General features: G+C 44.8%; 1 protein-coding gene across 1 annotated transcript in view; it reads left to right on the top strand.

Annotated features, from left to right (window-relative positions):
* Nucleotides 1–17,684, top strand: part of xylt1 (xylosyltransferase I) — a 176,807-nt gene that overhangs the window by 98,160 nt on the left and 60,963 nt on the right. The window contains exons 3-4 of the mRNA XM_034187600.1: nucleotides 2,804–2,976; nucleotides 3,069–3,271. Coding sequence (XP_034043491.1) covers nucleotides 2,804–2,976; nucleotides 3,069–3,271 — 376 coding nt within the window. The remainder of the gene's footprint in view (nucleotides 1–2,803; nucleotides 2,977–3,068; nucleotides 3,272–17,684) is intronic.

Genomic DNA, 17,684 nt, shown 5'->3' with positions numbered 1-17,684 from the left:
AGCCCTGGAGGGTATTAACACTACATGCCACCTCAGGAAAGCCATCAGCATCTGGGTGGACCCCACACACACACCCAGATGAATGTAATTGAGCGCTTGATGCACAGACCTGGTGGCTCAGAGACAGTTTCACCCCAAAACCACAAATGCACTGAACCAGTCCATCAAGTGAACCCGTTGGAACTGTTTGTGCTTACATTATCATGACCTCATTGCAACATTTGTGTCTTGTGTGATGTACCTTAGTCTGTCTACCCTTCTGCAGCATCAGCACCCTGAGGTGGGAGGCAATGTCAGGAGCTCTAGCCCCAGGAATACATTTAAACATCAGCCGGCGTCTGTAAACTGAATCTGCGGGTGATAGAATCCTCTATCAATAAAGCCCATCGTTTCAGATAGGAGATAGGAGTGGAAGTCACCCGTGGGCTCAAAAAACTCACATCAGGCATATCCAAGCGAGAAAACCAGTTCACAGTTCGCAGAGGCGAGTGTGATTTGGGTGCCCCAACCGGGCGCCGAGCTCCATGTGACTTCCTCCGTCTAACCACATTCCAGAAACCGTCCTCCACAGCTGGTGATTCTAGGCTGAGGCCAAATTATAGCTGAACATTCAGGTCTTCTTTTTAAGAAAATCCTCCTCTACACCACTTCAACAGGAAGCTGTATTTTAGATTTTTAATTAATTTATATAAAGTTGTAGACATTTGCTTTCAGTTTGAGTTTAAGGACGATAACTTTAGATTTATTTATTTATTTGGATTTGAAATGGAATAAACAAATTAAAATGTGTGAAATGCCAAGTGTTCCAATACTTTTGAGTACGGTTGAGAATTTTATCTTAGAAAATTCCTGCTCTCATATCTTGATTGGCATCTGCTCCAGAAAAATGACGAATGTGATCACTTTTATTTGTATTACAGACAAGAAAAGCAAAAGGAAAAGCATGAAAAAGAAATAAAAGAAACTGGAATCATCTGTATATAAATAATTATTAATATTCTTCAAAAAATGTTACACACACAAGAAAACTGGATTTGAGGAGCGATAAATCAAAGCTCTCGATAAATGATTTATGCGGCTGTGGGCGGTGTCAAGGAGCAGAAACCTCCCAAAGACATTTTCAAACACAGTTTGGAACGAGACCTTTGGGAATTCGCTGCGCCGGCGCCCGAACCTCTAATATGAGCCTTTAAGATGGAGGGTGGGTGAGAGCCCAAAGTTACACGAGCTGATGGAGGGCGAGGCCGAGGTGACAGGAGGCGGGGAGAGGAAGATCGATGACGATGTTCATCGAGATGAAGACTGATGAGCTCAAGAAGAAGCCTTCAGTTTGTTTTTTTCTTCCTGGGTGCTGAGCTCTCAGATTCTCTGGATGCAAACCTAACTCACGACACGGCGCCATTCCGAGTCGAACGCAGGCGCTCCACAAACCTGACAGTGGAAGTTAAGTTGGGGTGAACGCCGGCGTGCTCATTAGCTCAGCTGGTGAAGGAAGAGCACAGTCTGTGTGAAGCCACTGGCCAATTATCTGTGTGCAAAGCAAACCAGCGAACCGTCTTAGCTCGTCGCCAATTACTGTGCAATCTGATACGGCACTCGGCTGAACCCCGTCAGCCGCCGCACATCCAGGGAGCAACATCAGCAACAACTAAGTATGAGTGAGTGGCAGCAGCCACGTCCTCCTTACCTCATCCTTCAGTCAGCATTAAACAAACCCACGTTGGACAGCAACCCCTCGATTTAAAGGATGGAAGGACTTCTCACTCCATCCCTCTCAAATCATAAAGACAAAATACAGGAAGTCGGGGTACACGAGGAAGAGTATTTGGTGACCTTTAGAGTGTGGCAGAACTGTAACCTTGGGTGGGGACACACTCCAGAATTCCCTTAGCCTGCTTCCCGTCTACAGCACAGACCGACTCTGGGGACCAGAAGTCCCAGATTGTCCTCATTAATCTCCTTCAGGTGTGTCCTCTGAACAAACACGTCCGATAAACTGCACGAGCACGTTTACCTGTAATAATCATCTCGGGGACGTTGACAGCACAGATCCCCTTTGGGAAGATGTAAACGTTTGGTTTTGAAGAGGTTCAGGGTGGTTCTGTTTAAAAGCCCATGAGGAGCAACGTGAGGGTCCCAGTGCCGCCGCTGCCGCCGCCACCAAGGTCAACACTTTATGATGATTTGTAGATGACGTTCTCTCAGGACAGAAGTACACCTCGTCTGACTCTCCCTCAGGAACCGTTCATTTAACACAAAGTAATTCTAGCAGAACCCGGAGATCCTCCAAAGAGACCTAAAGACATCACTGCCTTATGTCACTTGTTAGCACACGTAACTAGTAATTAGAAACCAAATATTTCTTAGACAAGGGACTTAATCCCCAAACTACTCCCAGTGTACATTTGAGCCCCTTGCATGGCTGCACCCTGACATCAGTGTGTGTATGTGTGCAAATGTGAGGCATCACTGTAAAGCGCTCTGAGCATGAAAGCACTTGATAAATGCAGTCCATAAAATGTTGCTAAGCAACCACTTGCTTTTTTGCATTTATTGCTTGGTGGAAGAATGACATTTTGTGGCCATGATTAAGGATTTTGTTGCGTGTGCTTTCTTTTGTCTCAGAGATTTTTATGGGTTTTTCACATCATAAAGCGAATAACTGACCTTATTCAGACTCATAGTTTCAGACACATAACAGATGTAATTTTGTTCAATCAAGCATCCACACACACACACACAGACGCACACACAGAGTGATGACATCATGCAGCGTGCTGTGGTTGTGTTTGTGTCTGTGCAGGTAAAGCCAACACCAACGTCCAGTGGGAGGAGGATTCTGCAGAAAACTTTCAACCAAAACCAGTCAGAATCGCGTTTGTCCTGGTGGTGCATGGACGAGCCTCACGACAGCTCCAGCGCCTCTTCAAAGCCATCTACCACACCTCACACTACTATTACATACACGTCGATCAGGTAAATCCCACAGAGAATTCGAACACTCACACCGGCTCCGCCCTTCACAGGCAGCGTCTCATTAATGGACGTGTGTTTATGTCCCGACGCAGCGCTCCAACTACCTGCACAGGCGGGTGCAGGCTTTGGCGGCTCAGTACAACAATGTGAGGGTGACACCCTGGCGCATGGCCACCATCTGGGGCGGTGCCAGCTTGCTAACCATGTACCTTCGGAGCATGGCCGACCTTCTGGCCATGAGGGACTGGAACTGGGACTTCTTCATTAACCTCAGTGCTGCTGACTACCCCATCAGGTACCAGTGGAAAACTCTGGAGTGAAATTAGAGAAAACAGGGAAGGCCAGTAGGACAGGAAGACTACATGGAGACTGTCCTCCAGGGAACTTCAGGAAAGCTTACAGACAAAAAACACACATTATTTGACCGGTGTGAGTATTTAGAGGACCGTCCCTGCTGCTTTGTTGTTTCTAAAACATTCACCAGTCAAATCAAATCAAATCAATTTTATTTATATAGCGCCAAATCACAACAAACAGTTGCCCCAAGGTGCTTTATATTGTAAGGCAAAGCCATACAATAATTACAGAAAAACCCCAACAGTCAAAACGACCCCCTGTGAGCAAGCACTTGGCGACAGTGGGAAGGAAAAACTCCCTTTTAACAGGAAGAAACCTCCAGCAGAACCAGACTCAGGGAGGGGCAGTCTTGTGCTGGGACTGGTTGGGGCTGAAAGAGAGAATCAGGAAAAAGACATGCTGTGGAAGAGAGCAGAGATCGATCACTAATGATTAAATGCAGAGTGGTGCATACAGAGCAAAAAGAGAAAGAAACACTCAGTGCATCATGGGAACCCCCCAGCAGTCTAAGTCTATAGCAGCATAACTAAGGGATGGTTCAGGGTCACCTGATCCAGCCCTAACTATAAGCTTTAGCAAAAAGGAAAGTTTTAAGCCTAATCTTAAAAGCAGAGAGGGTGTCTGTCTCCCTGATCCGAATTGGTAGCTGGTTCCACAGGAGAGGAGCCTGAAAGCTGAAGGCTCTGCCTCCCATTCTACTCTTACAAACCCTAGGAACTACAAGTAAGCCTGCAGTCTGAGAGCGAAGCGCTCTATTGGGGTGATATGGTACTATGAGGTCCCTAAGATAAGATGGGACCTGATTATTCAAAACCTTATAAGTAAGAAGAAGAATTTTAAATTCTATTCTAGAATTAACAGGAAGCCAATGAAGAGAGGCCAATCCCTGTCCCTGTCAGCACTCTAGCTGCAGCATTTTGAATTAACTGAAGGCTTTTCAGGGAACTTTTCCTACATATTTGTTTAATATGCGCATTAAATGACATATCCTGATCAAAAATGACTCCAAGATTTCTCACAGTATTACTAGAGGTCAGGGTAATGCCATCCAGAGTAAGGATCTGGTTAGACACCATGTTTGTTGTGTGACTTGCTTGCCTCTACTGGTGGTTGGCTCTCACTGCGGTATTGTATCACTTCCTGTTCCGGAGCACAGCGGTGTTTTTCTGTATCTGTTAGCTGTTTAATCTGCGCAGTTAGATTGATCTAGTTATCTAGATTACGATTTGTTTCCCAGTGTAATCTTTACGTGCCTTAACTAAAGTACTCCTTCTGCTGAATCACCTCTAAATTATTTACACATTATTCACTTTGCGTGTTTTTAGGAATCCGCTAGCTTAGCATAGCTACTAGCTCTTAGCTGATTTAGCATGGTGGCTTCTCCTGTCTCTCCCGCACTTTTCTGCTCTGGGTGTGAAATGTTTAGTTATTCCTCGGCCTCCTTTAGCAGTAACGGTACTTGTAATAAGTGTAGCTTATTCGTAGCTTTGGAGGCCAGGCTGGGCGAATTGTAGACTCGGCTCCGCACCGTGGAAAATTCTACAGCTAGCCAGGCCCCTGTAGTCGGTGCGGACCAAGGTAGCTTAGCCGCCGTTAGTTACCCCCTGGCAGATCCCGAGCAGCCGGGAAAGCAGGCTGACTGGGTGACTGTGAGGAGGAAGCGTAGCCCTAAACAGAAGCCCCGTGTACACCGCCAACCCGTTCACATCTCTAACCGTTTTTCCCCACTTGACGACACACCCGCCGAGGATCAAACTCTGGTTATTGGCGACTCTGTTTTGCGAAATGTGAAGTTAGTGACACCAGCAACCATAGTCAATTGTCTTCCGGGGGCCAGAGCAGGCGACATTGAAGGAATTTGAAACTGCTGGCTAAGGCTAAGCGTAAATTTGGTAAGATTGTAATTCACGTCGGCAGTAATGACACCCGGTTACGTCAATCGGAGGTCACTAAAATTAACATTAAATCGGTGTGTAACTTTGCAAAAACAGTGTTGGACTCTGTAGTTTTCTCTGGGCCCCTCCCCAATCAGACCGGGAGTGACATGTTTAGCCGCATGTTCTCCTTGAATTGCTGTCTGTCTGAGTGGTGTCCAAAAAATGAGGTGGGCTTCATAGATAATTGGCAAAGCTTCTGGGGAAAACCTGGTCTTGTTAGGAGAGACGGCATCCATCCCACTTTGGATGGAGCAGCTCTCATTTCTAGAAATCTGGCCAATTTTCTTAAATCCTCCAAACCGTGACTATCCAGGGTTGGGACCAGGAAGCAGAGTTGTAGTCTTACACACCTCTCTGCAGCTTCTCTCCCCCTGCCATCCCCTCATTACCCCATCCCCGTAGAGACGGTGCCTGCTCCCAGACCACCAATAACCAGCAAAAATCTATTTAAGCATAAAAATTCAAAAAGAAAAAATAATATAGCACCTTCAACTGCACCACAGACTAAAACAGTTAAATGTGGTCTATTAAACATTAGGTCTCTCTCTTCTAAGTTCCTGTTGGTAAATGATATAATAATTGATCAACATATTGATTTATTCTGCCTTACAGAAACCTGGTTACAGCAGGATGAATATGTTAGTTTAAATGAGTCAACACCCCCGAGTCACACTAACTGCCAGAATGCTCGTAGCACGGGCCGGGGCGGAGGATTAGCAGCAATCTTCCATTCCAGCTTATTAATTAATCAAAAACCCAGACAGAGCTTTAATTCATTTGAAAGCTTGACTCTTAGTCTTGTCCATCCAAATTGGAAGTCCCAAAAACCAGTTTTTATTTGTTATTATCTATCGTCCACCTGGTCGTTACTGTGAGTTTCTCTGTGAATTTTTCAGACCTTTTGTCTGACTTAGTGCTTAGCTCAGATAAGATAATTATAGTGGGCGATTTTAACATCCACACAGATGCTGAGAATGACAGCCTCAACACTGCATTTAATCTATTATTAGACTCTATTGGCTTTGCTCAAAAAGTAAATGAGTCCACCTACCACTTTAATCATATCTTAGATCTTGTTCTGACTTATGGTATGGAAATAGAAGACTTAACAGTATTCCCTGAAAACTCCCTTCTGTCTGATCATTTCTTAATAACATTTACATTTACTCTGATGGACTACCCAGCAGTGGGGAATAAGTTTCATTACACTAGAAGTCTTTCAGAAAGCGCTGTAACTAGGTTTAAGGATATGATTCCTTCTTTATGTTCTCTAATGCCATATACCAACACAGTGCAGAGTAGCTACCTAAACTCTGTAAGTGAGATAGAGTATCTCGTCAATAGTTTTACATCCTCATTGAAGACAACTTTGGATGCTGTAGCTCCTCTAAAAAAGAGAGCTTTAAATCAGAAGTGCCTGACTCCGTGGTATAACTCACAAATTCGTAGCTTAAAGCAGATAACCCGTAAGTTGGAGAGGAAATGGCGTCTCACTAATTTAGAAGATCTTCACTTAGCCTGGAAAAAGAGTCTGTTGCTCTATAAAAAAGCCCTCCGTAAAGCTAGGACATCTTTCTACTCATCACTAATTGAAGAAAATAAGAACAACCCCAGGTTTCTTTTCAGCACTGTAGCCAGGCTGACAAAGAGTCAGAGCTCTATTGAGCTGAGTATTCCATTAACTTTAACTAGTAATGACTTCATGACTTTCTTTGCTAACAAAATTTTAACTATTAGAGAAAAAATTACTCATAACCATCCCAAAGACGTATCGTTATCTTTGGCTGCTTTCAGTGATGTCGGTAATTTGGTTAGACTCTTTCTCTCCGATTGTTCTGTCTGAGTTATTTTCATTAGTTACTTCATCCAAACCATCAACATGTTTATTAGACCCCATTCCTACCAGGCTGCTCAAGGAAGCCCTACCATTATTTAATGCTTCGATCTTAAATATGATCAATCTATCTTTGTTAGTTGGCTATGTACCACAGGCTTTTAAGGTGGCAGTAATTACACCATTACTTAAAAAGTCATCACTTGACCCAGCTATCTTAGCTAATTATAGGCCAATCTCCAACCTTCCTTTTCTCTCAAAAATTCTTGAAAGGGTAGTTGTAAAACAGCTAACTGATCATCTGCAGAGGAATGGTCTATTTGAAGAGTTTCAGTCAGGTTTAGAATTCATCATAGTACAGAAACAGCATTAGTGAAGGTTACAAATGATCTTCTTATGGCCTCGGACAGTGGACTCATCTCTGTGCTTGTTCTGTTAGACCTCAGTGCTGCTTTTGATACTGTTGACCATAAAATTTTATTACAGAGATTAGAGCATGCCATAGGTATTAAAGGCACTGCGCTGCAGTGGTTTGAATCATATTTGTCTAATAGATTACAATTTGTTCATGTAAATGGGGAATCTTCTTCACAGACTAAAGTTAATTATGGAGTTCCACAAGGTTCTGTGCTAGGACCAATTTTATTCACTTTATACATGCTTCCCTTAGGCAGTATTATTAGACGGTATTGCTTAAATTTTCATTGTACGCAGATGATACCCAGCTTTATCTATCTATGAAGCCAGAGGACACACACCAATTAGCTAAACTGCAGGATTGTCTTACAGACATAAAGACATGGATGACCTCTAATTTCCTGCTTTTAAACTCAGATAAAACTGAAGTTATTGTACTTGGCCCCACAAATCTTAGAAACATGGTGTCTAACCAGATCCTTACTCTGGATGGCATTACCCTGACCTCTAGTAATACTGTGAGAAATCTTGGAGTCATTTTTGATCAGGATATGTCATTCAAAGCGCATATTAAACAAATATGTAGGACTGCTTTTTTGCATTTACGCAATATCTCTAAAATCAGAAAGGTCTTGTCTCAGAGTGATGCTGAAAAACTAATTCATGCATTTATTTCCTCTAGGCTGGACTATTGTAATTCATTATTATCAGGTTGTCCTAAAAGTTCCCTAAAAAGCCTTCAGTTAATTCAAAATGCTGCAGCTAGAGTACTGACGGGGACTAGAAGGAGAGAGCATATCTCACCCATATTGGCCTCTCTTCATTGGCTTCCTGTTAATTCTAGAATAGAATTTAAATTCTTCTTCTTACTTATAAGGTTTTGAATAATCAGGTCCCATCTTATCTTAGGGACCTCGTAGTACCATATCACCCCAATAGAGCGCTTCGCTCTCAGACTGCAGGCTTACTTGTAGTTCCTAGGGTTTGTAAGAGTAGAATGGGAGGCAGAGCCTTCAGCTTTCAGGCTCCTCTCCTGTGGAACCAGCTCCCAATTCAGATCAGGGAGACAGACACCCTCTCTACTTTTAAGATTAGGCTTAAAACTTTCCTTTTTGCTAAAGCTTATAGTTAGGGCTGGATCAGGTGACCCTGAACCATCCCTTAGTTATGCTGCTATAGACGTAGACTGCTGGGGGGTTCCCATGATGCACTGTTTCTTTCTCTTTTTGCTCTGTATGCACCACTCTGCATTTAATCATTAGTGATCGATCTCTGCTCCCCTCCACAGCATGTCTTTTTCCTGGTTCTCTCCCTCAGCCCCAACCAGTCCCAGCAGAAGACTGCCCCTCCCTGAGCCTGGTTCTGCTGGAGGTTTCTTCCTGTTAAAAAGGGAGTTTTTCCTTCCCACTGTAGCCAAGTGCTTGCTCACAGGGGGTCGTTTTGACCGTTGGGGTTTTACATAATTATTGTATGGCCTTGCCTTACAATATAAAGCGCCTTGGGGCAACTGTTTGTTGTGATTTGGTGCTATATAAAAAAAATTGATTGATTGATTGATTGTGTGGGCCACCAGAAGAGGAGGTACTGCTGGCCCACCACCAGAGGGCGCCCTGCCTGAAGTGCGGGCTTCAGGCACGAGAGGGCGCTGCCGCCACGGACACAGCCGGGGGTGACAGCTGTCACTCATTATCTCCTGACAGCTGTCACTCATTCATGCTTTATCATCTCACTCCATAAAACCCGGACGTCATCTCCACCTCATCGCCGAGATATCGTCGAACCGTTCAGGTAGTATTCTCAGCCTTAAAAGTAAACTGTGTGTCAGTCTGAACTCTTTTTTGCAGCCGTTTTCCTGTGGTGTTCCTTGTCTGTGAGACCGGCGTTCGGTGTGACCAGCGACGGCTTCGCTGCACACCTCTACCAGATAAGTGGGTAGACAGGAGCTGCACGAGTGTGTGTTAGAGGTGGAGGTGGAATTCCCACCGTTGTTGCTACTGGGTGTGCACACACCCATATCTTATTGTCTCTGCTCCCTGCCAGCAGTACCAGATCCGACCTTCGAAGACGGTGGCCACCTGGGGACTCGGGACTTGGCGGCTCCAGTATTCTCCGGGTTCGGTGGCGGAGGAAATCGTGTGGTTCCGGTTCATCTCAGGACAGACGTCTTCTATCCTCAAGCCTGCCCACACGTCACCCTTGTGATTGACTGTCTGTAAAATTTCACATTCCTCTGTGTTGTGCTCATTCACAACAGTAAAGTGTTCATATTTGACTCTTTCATTGTCCGTTCATTTACGCCCCCTGTTGTGGGTCCGTGTCACTACACTTTCACAACAATGTTTCTAAGATTTGTGGGGCCAAGTACAATAACTTCAGTTTTATCTGAGTTTAAAAGCAGGAAATTAGAGGTCATCCATGTCTTTATGTCTGTAAGACAATCCTGCAGTTTAGCTAATTGGTGTGTGTCCTCTGGCTTCTGGATAGATAAAGCTGGGTATCATCTGCGTAACAATGCTGTCTAATAATACTGCCTAAGGGAAGCATGTATAAAGTGAATAAAATTGGTCCTAGCACAGAACCTTGTGGAACTCCATAATTAACCTTAGTCTGTGAAGAAGATTCCCCATTTACATGAAGAAATTGTAATCTTTTAGATAAATATGATTCAAACCACTGCAGCGCAGTGCCTTTAATACCTATGGCATGCTCTAATCTCTGTAATAAAATTTTATGGTCAACAGTATCAAAAGCAGCACTGAGGTCTAACATAACAAGCACAGAGATGAGTCCACTGTCTGAGGCCATAAGAAGATCATTTGTAACCTTCACTAATGCTGTTTCTGTACTATGATGAATTCTAAACCCTGACTGAAACTCTTCATATAGACCATTCCTCTGCAGATGATCAGTTAGCTGTGTTACAACTACCCTTTCAAGAATTTTTGAGAGAAAAGGAAGGTTGGAGATTGGCCTATAATTAGCTAAGATAGCTGGGTCAAGTGATGGCTTTTTAAGTATTGGTTTAATTACTGCCACCTTAAAGCCTGTGGTACATAGCCAACTAATAAGATAGATTGATCATATTTAAGATCAAAGCATTAATTAATGGTAGGGCTTCCTTGAGCAGCCTGGTAGGAATGGGGTCTAATAGACATGTTGATGGTTTGGAGGAAGTAACTAATGAAAATAACTCAGACAGAACAATCGGAGAGAAAGAGTCTAACCAAATACCGGAAAGCATGCGGAAATACCATCACTGAAAGCAGCCAAAGATAACGATATGTCTTTGGGATGGTTATGAGTAATTTTTTCTCTAATAGTTAAAATTTTATTAGCAAAGAAAGTCATGAAGTCATTACTAGTTAAAGTTAAAGGAATACTCGGCTCAATAGAGCTCTGACTCTTTGTCAGCCTGGCTACAGTGCTGAAAAGAAACCTGGGGTTCTTATTTTCTTCAATTATTGATGAGTAGTAAGATGTCCTAGCTTTAAGGAGGGCTTTTTTATAGAGCAACAGACTCTTTTTCCAGGCTAAGTGAAGATCTTCTAAATTAGTGAGACACCATTTCCTCTCCAATTTACGGGTTATCTGCTTTAAGCTGCGAGTTTGTGAGTTATACCACAGAGTCAGGCACTTCTGATTTAAGGCTCTCTTTTCAGAGGAGCTACAGCATCCAAAGTTGTCCTCAATGAGGATATAAAACTATTGACGAGATAATCTATCTAACTCACAGAGGTTAGGTAGCTACTCTGCCCTGTGTTGGTATATGGCATTAGACAACATAAAGAAGGAATCATATCCTTAAACCTAGTTACAGCGCTTTCTGAAAGACTTCTAGTGTAATGAAACTTATTCCCCACTGCTGGGTAGTCCATCAGAGTAAATGTAAATGTTATTAAGAAATGATCAGACAGAAGGGGGTTTTCAGGGAATACTGTTAAGTCTTCAATTTCCATACCATAAGTCAGAACAAGATCTAAGGTATGATTAAAGTGGTGGCTGGACTCGTTTACATTTTGAGCAAAGCCAATCTCGAGTCTAACAATAGATTAAATGCAGTGTTGAGGCTGTCATTCTCAGCATCTGTGTGGATGTTAAAATCGCCCACTATAATTATCTTATCTGAGCTAAGCACTAAGTCAGACAAAAGGTCCGAAAATTCACAGAGAAACTCACAGTAACGACCAGGTGGACGATAGATAACAACAAATAAACTGGTTTTTGGGACTTCCAATTTGGATGGACAAGAGTCAAGCTTTCAAATGAATTAAAGCTCTGTCTGGGTTTTTGATTAATTAATAAGCTGGAGTGGACAATTGCTGCTAATCCTCCGCCTCTGCCCGTGCTACGAGCGTTCTGGCAGTTAGTGTGACTCGGGGGTGTTGACTCATTTAAACTAACATATTCATCCTGCTGTAACCAGATTTCTGTAAGGCAGAATAATCAATATATTGATCAATTATTATATCATTTACTAACAGGGACTTAGAAGAGAGAGACCTAATGTTTAATAGATCACATTTAACTGTTTTAGTCTGTGGTGCAGTTGAAGGTGCTATATTATTTTTTCTTTTTGAATTTTTATGCTTAAATAGATTTTTGCTGGTTATTGGTGGTCTGGGAGCAGGCACCGTCTCTACGGGGATGGGGTAATGGGGGGATGGCAGGGGGAGAGAAGCTGCAGAGAGGTGTGTAAGACTACAACTCTGCTTCCTGGTCCCAACCCTGGATAGTCATGATTTGGAGGATTTAAGAAAATTGGCCAGATTTCTAGAAATGAGAGCTGCTCCATCCAAAGTGGGATGGATGCCGTCTCTCCTAACAAGACCAGGTTTTCCCCAGAAGCTTTGCCAATTATCTATGAAGCCCACCTCATTTTTTGGACACCACTCAGACAGCCAGCAATTCAGGGAGAACATGCGGCTAAACATGTCACTCCCGGTCCGATTGGGGAGGGGCCCAGAGTGATGTGAAAGTGTCGTGACACGGACCCACAACAGGGGGTGTTAATGAACGGACAATGGATAAGCCAAAAGTAACAATTTAATGTTGTGAATCGCACAACGACGTACAGACAATAACAATATGGTGGACTGTCAATCATACACCGGATGACGTGTGGGCAGGCTCGACGATAGAAGACGCCTGGCGAGAGAAGAGCCGGATCCCCACACAGCTTTCACCACCAACGGAGCTGAAGAAACACCAGAGCCGCCAAGCCCTGCGCCCCAGGTGACCGCTGTCTTCAGCAGTCAGACCCGGTACTGCTGGCAGAAAACGGAGACAGTCCTGATGAGTGTGAGTTCGCACACTCAGTAATCCCACAGTCAGTGTTTAGTTAGGAGGGAGCACCTCCACCTCCAATCACACACTCGTGCAGCTCCGGTCTAACCACTTATCTGGTTGGAGTGTGAAGCGAAGCCGTCGCTGATCACACCAAACGCCAATCCCACAGATAAGGACACACCACAGGAAAATGGCTGCAAAAAAGTACAGATTATTACTCAATGTTTTGAGTCAGCAGAGAAAGTTACCTGAATGGTAGCTGATTTCTCGGCGAGGAGGTGGAGTTGCAGTCCGGTCTTTGTAGTGGTGGTGATGGGTGACAGCTGGTGTTGATAGATGACAGCTGTCACCTCCAGCGGCTCCGACGCCCTCTCGTGCTTGGAGCCCACACTCCAAGCAGGGCACCATCTGGTGGTGGTGGGCCAGCAGTACCTCCTCTTCAGCGGCCCACACAACAGGACCCCCCCTCAACGGGCGCCTCCTGGCGCCCGACCAGGTTTATCCGGGTGCCGGGCGTAGAAGTCGGCCAGGAGGGCCGGGTCCAGGATGAAGCTCCTTTTCACTCAGGAGCGTTCCTTGGGACCATACCCCTCCCAGTCCACCAGATACTGGAAGCCCCGACCCTTGCGACGGACGTCCAGAAGCCGACGCACGGTCCACGCCGGCTCCCCGTCGATGATCCGGGCAGGAGGTGGTGCAGGTCCAGGGGTGCAGAGCGGTGAGGTGTGGTATGGTTTGATACGAGAAACGTGAAAAACAGGATGGATCCGCAGTGAAGCTGGCAGCCGTAGCTTCACTGCGGCCGGGCTGAGGACTTTGGTGATGGGTGCTCCAGGCCGTCGGGTGCGCGGAGGTAACGCAACGGAGGGCCTGCTCCAACTCCTGGTTGGCCCGCTCTGCCTGTCCGTTTGTCTGGGGGTGATACCCGGACGAGAGAGAGACTCACTCACCCAGTTCCTTGCAAAAACTCCTCCAGACCTGAGAGGAGAACTGAGGGCCACGGTCTGAGACGATGTCCGCTGGTATCCCATGCAGACGCACGACGTGGTGGACCAGGAGGTCTGCTGTTTCCTGGGCCATAGGGAGCTTCGGGAGGGCCACGAAGTGGGCCACCTTGGAGAATCGGTCCACTATCGTCAAGATGGTGGTGTGGCCCTGGGACAGCGGGAGGCCCGTGACAAAGTCCAGGCCGATGTGGGACCAGGGGCGATGAGGCACCGGTAGGGGTCGGAGGAGTCCTGAGGTCCTCTTGTGGTCCGCCTTGCCCCTGGCGCAGGTGGTGCAGGCCTGGACGTAGTCCCGGACGTCGGCTTCCATAGACGCCCACCAGAAGCACTGCTGGACTACCGCCATGGTCCTGCGCACTCCGGGATGACAGGAGAGTTTGGACCCATGGCAGAAGTCCAAAACCGCAGCTCTGGCCTCTGGTGGGACGTACATCTTGTTCTTTGGGCCGGTCCCCGGGTCCGGGTTCCGTGTCAGGGCCTCCCGGACGGTCTTCTCCACGTCCCAGGTGAGGGTGGCCCCGACAGTGGACTCGGGGATGATGGTCTCTGGGGGGGTCTGACAGCTCGGCCTTGGCTTCAGCCCCAACCAGTCCCAGCAGAAGACTGCCCCTCCCTGAGCCTGGTTCTGCTGGAGGTTTCTTCCTGTTAAAAGGGAGTTTTTCCTTCCCACTGTAGCCAAGTGCTTGCTCACAGGGGGTCGTTTTGACCGTTGGGGTTTTACATAATTATTGTATGGCCTTGCCTTACAATATAAAGCGCCTTGGGGCAACTGTTTGTTGTGATTTGGCGCTATATAAAAAAAATTGATTGATTGATTGATTGTGTGGGCCACCAGAAGAGGAGGTACTGCTGGCCCACCACCAGAGGGCGCCCTGCCTGAAGTGCGGGCTTCAGGCACGAGAGGGCGCTGCCGCCACGGACACAGCCGGGGGTGACAGCTGTCACTCATTATCTCCTGACAGCTGTCACTCATTCATGCTTTATCATCTCACTCCATAAAACCCGGACGTCATCTCCACCTCATCGCCGAGATATCGTCGAACCGTTCAGGTAGTATTCTCAGCCTTAAAAGTAAACTGTGTGTCAGTCTGAACTCTTTTTTGCAGCCGTTTTCCTGTGGTGTTCCTTGTCTGTGAGACCGGCGTTCGGTGTGACCAGCGACGGCTTCGCTGCACACCTCTACCAGATAAGTGGGTAGACAGGAGCTGCACGAGTGTGTGTTAGAGGTGGAGGTGGAATTCCCACCGTTGTTGCTACTGGGTGTGCACACACCCATATCTTATTGTCTCTGCTCCCTGCCAGCAGTACCAGATCCGACCTTCGAAGACGGTGGCCACCTGGGGACTCGGGACTTGGCGGCTCCAGTATTCTCCGGGTTCGGTGGCGGAGGAAATCGTGTGGTTCCGGTTCATCTCAGGACAGACGTCTTCTATCCTCAAGCCTGCCCACACGTCACCCTTGTGATTGACTGTCTGTAAAATTTCACATTCCTCTGTGTTGTGCTCATTCACAACAGTAAAGTGTTCATATTTGACTCTTTCATTGTCCGTTCATTTACGCCCCCTGTTGTGGGTCCGTGTCACTACACTTCACAACAATGTTTCTAAGATTTGTGGGGCCAAGTACAATAACTTCAGTTTTATCTGAGTTTAAAAGCAGGAAATTAGAGGTCATCCATGTCTTTATGTCTGTAAGACAATCCTGCAGTTTAGCTAATTGGTGTGTGTCCTCTGGCTTCTGGATAGATAAAGCTGGGTATCATCTGCGTAACAATGCTGTCTAATAATACTGCCTAAGGGAAGCATGTATAAAGTGAATAAAATTGGTCCTAGCACAGAACCTTGTGGAACTCCATAATTAACCTTAGTCTGTGAAGAAGATTCCCCATTTACATGAAGAAATTGTAATCTTTTAGATAAATATGATTCAAACCACTGCAGCGCAGTGCCTTTAATACCTATGGCATGCTCTAATCTCTGTAATAAAATTTTATGGTCAACAGTATCAAAAGCAGCACTGAGGTCTAACATAACAAGCACAGAGATGAGTCCACTGTCTGAGGCCATAAGAAGATCATTTGTAACCTTCACTAATGCTGTTTCTGTACTATGATGAATTCTAAACCCTGACTGAAACTCTTCATATAGACCATTCCTCTGCAGATGATCAGTTAGCTGTGTTACAACTACCCTTTCAAGAATTTTTGAGAGAAAAGGAAGGTTGGAGATTGGCCTATAATTAGCTAAGATAGCTGGGTCAAGTGATGGCTTTTTAAGTATTGGTTTAATTACTGCCACCTTAAAAGCCTGTGGTACATAGCCAACTAATAAAGATAGATTGATCATATTTAAGATCAAAGCATTAATTAATGGTAGGGCTTCCTTGAGCAGCCTGGTAGGAATGGGGTCTAATAGACATGTTGATGGTTTGGAGGAAGTAACTAATGAAAATAACTCAGACAGAACAATCGGAGAGAAAGAGTCTAACCAAATACCGGAAAGCATGCGGAAATACCATCACTGAAAGCAGCCAAAGATAACGATATGTCTTTGGGATGGTTATGAGTAATTTTTTCTCTAATAGTTAAAATTTTATTAGCAAAGAAAGTCATGAAGTCATTACTAGTTAAAGTTAAAGGAATACTCGGCTCAATAGAGCTCTGACTCTTTGTCAGCCTGGCTACAGTGCTGAAAAGAACCTGGGGTTTTCTTATTTTCTTCAATTATTGATGAGTAGTAAGATGTCCTAGCTTTAAGGAGGGCTTTTTTATAGAGCAACAGACTCTTTTTCCAGGCTAAGTGAAGATCTTCTAAATTAGTGAGACACCATTTCCTCTCCAATTTACGGGTTATCTGCTTTAAGCTGCGAGTTTGTGAGTTATACCACAGAGTCAGGCACTTCTGATTTAAGGCTCTCTTTTTCAGAGGAGCTACAGCATCCAAAGTTGTCCTCAATGAGGATATAAAACTATTGACGAGATAATCTATCTAACTCACAGAGGTTAGGTAGCTACTCTGCCCTGTGTTGGTATATGGCATTAGACAACATAAAGAAGGAATCATATCCTTAACACTAGTTACAGCGCTTTCTGAAAGACTTCTAGTGTAATGAACTTATTCCCCACTGCTGGGTAGTCCATCAGAGTAAATGTAAATGTTATTAAGAAGGATCAGACAGAAGGGGGTTTTCAGGGAATACTGTTAAGTCTTAATTTCCATACCATAAGTCAGAACAAGATCTAAGGTATGATTAAAGTGGTGGCTGGACTCGTTTACATTTTGAGCAAAGCCAATCTCGAGTCTAACAATAGATTAAATGCAGTGTTGAGGCTGTCATTCTCAGCATCTGTGTGGATGTTAAAATCGCCCACTATAATTATCTTATCTGAGCTAAGCACTAAGTCAGACAAAAGGTCCGAAAATTCACAGAGAAACTCACAGTAACGACCAGGTGGACGATAGATAACAACAAATAAAACTGGTTTTTGGGACTTCCAATTTGGATGGACAAGAGTCAAGCTTTCAAATGAATTAAAGCTCTGTCTGGGTTTTTGATTAATTAATAAGCTGGAGTGGACAATTGCTGCTAATCCTCCGCCTCTGCCCGTGCTACGAGCGTTCTGGCAGTTAGTGTGACTCGGGGGTGTTGACTCATTTAAACTAACATATTCATCCTGCTGTAACCAGATTTCTGTAAGGCAGAATAAATCAATATATTGATCAATTATTATATCATTTACTAACAGGGACTTAGAAGAGAGAGACCTAATGTTTAATAGATCACATTTAACTGTTTTAGTCTGTGGTGCAGTTGAAGGTGCTATATTATTTTTTCTTTTTGAATTTTTATGCTTAAATAGATTTTTGCTGG

Source organism: Thalassophryne amazonica, chromosome 15 (genome assembly GCF_902500255.1).
Source record: "Thalassophryne amazonica chromosome 15, fThaAma1.1, whole genome shotgun sequence".
Taxonomy (NCBI): Eukaryota; Metazoa; Chordata; class Actinopteri; order Batrachoidiformes; family Batrachoididae; genus Thalassophryne; species Thalassophryne amazonica.
Note: the sequence above shows the minus strand (reverse complement) of the source record. Positions and strands in the feature narration are given on the sequence as shown.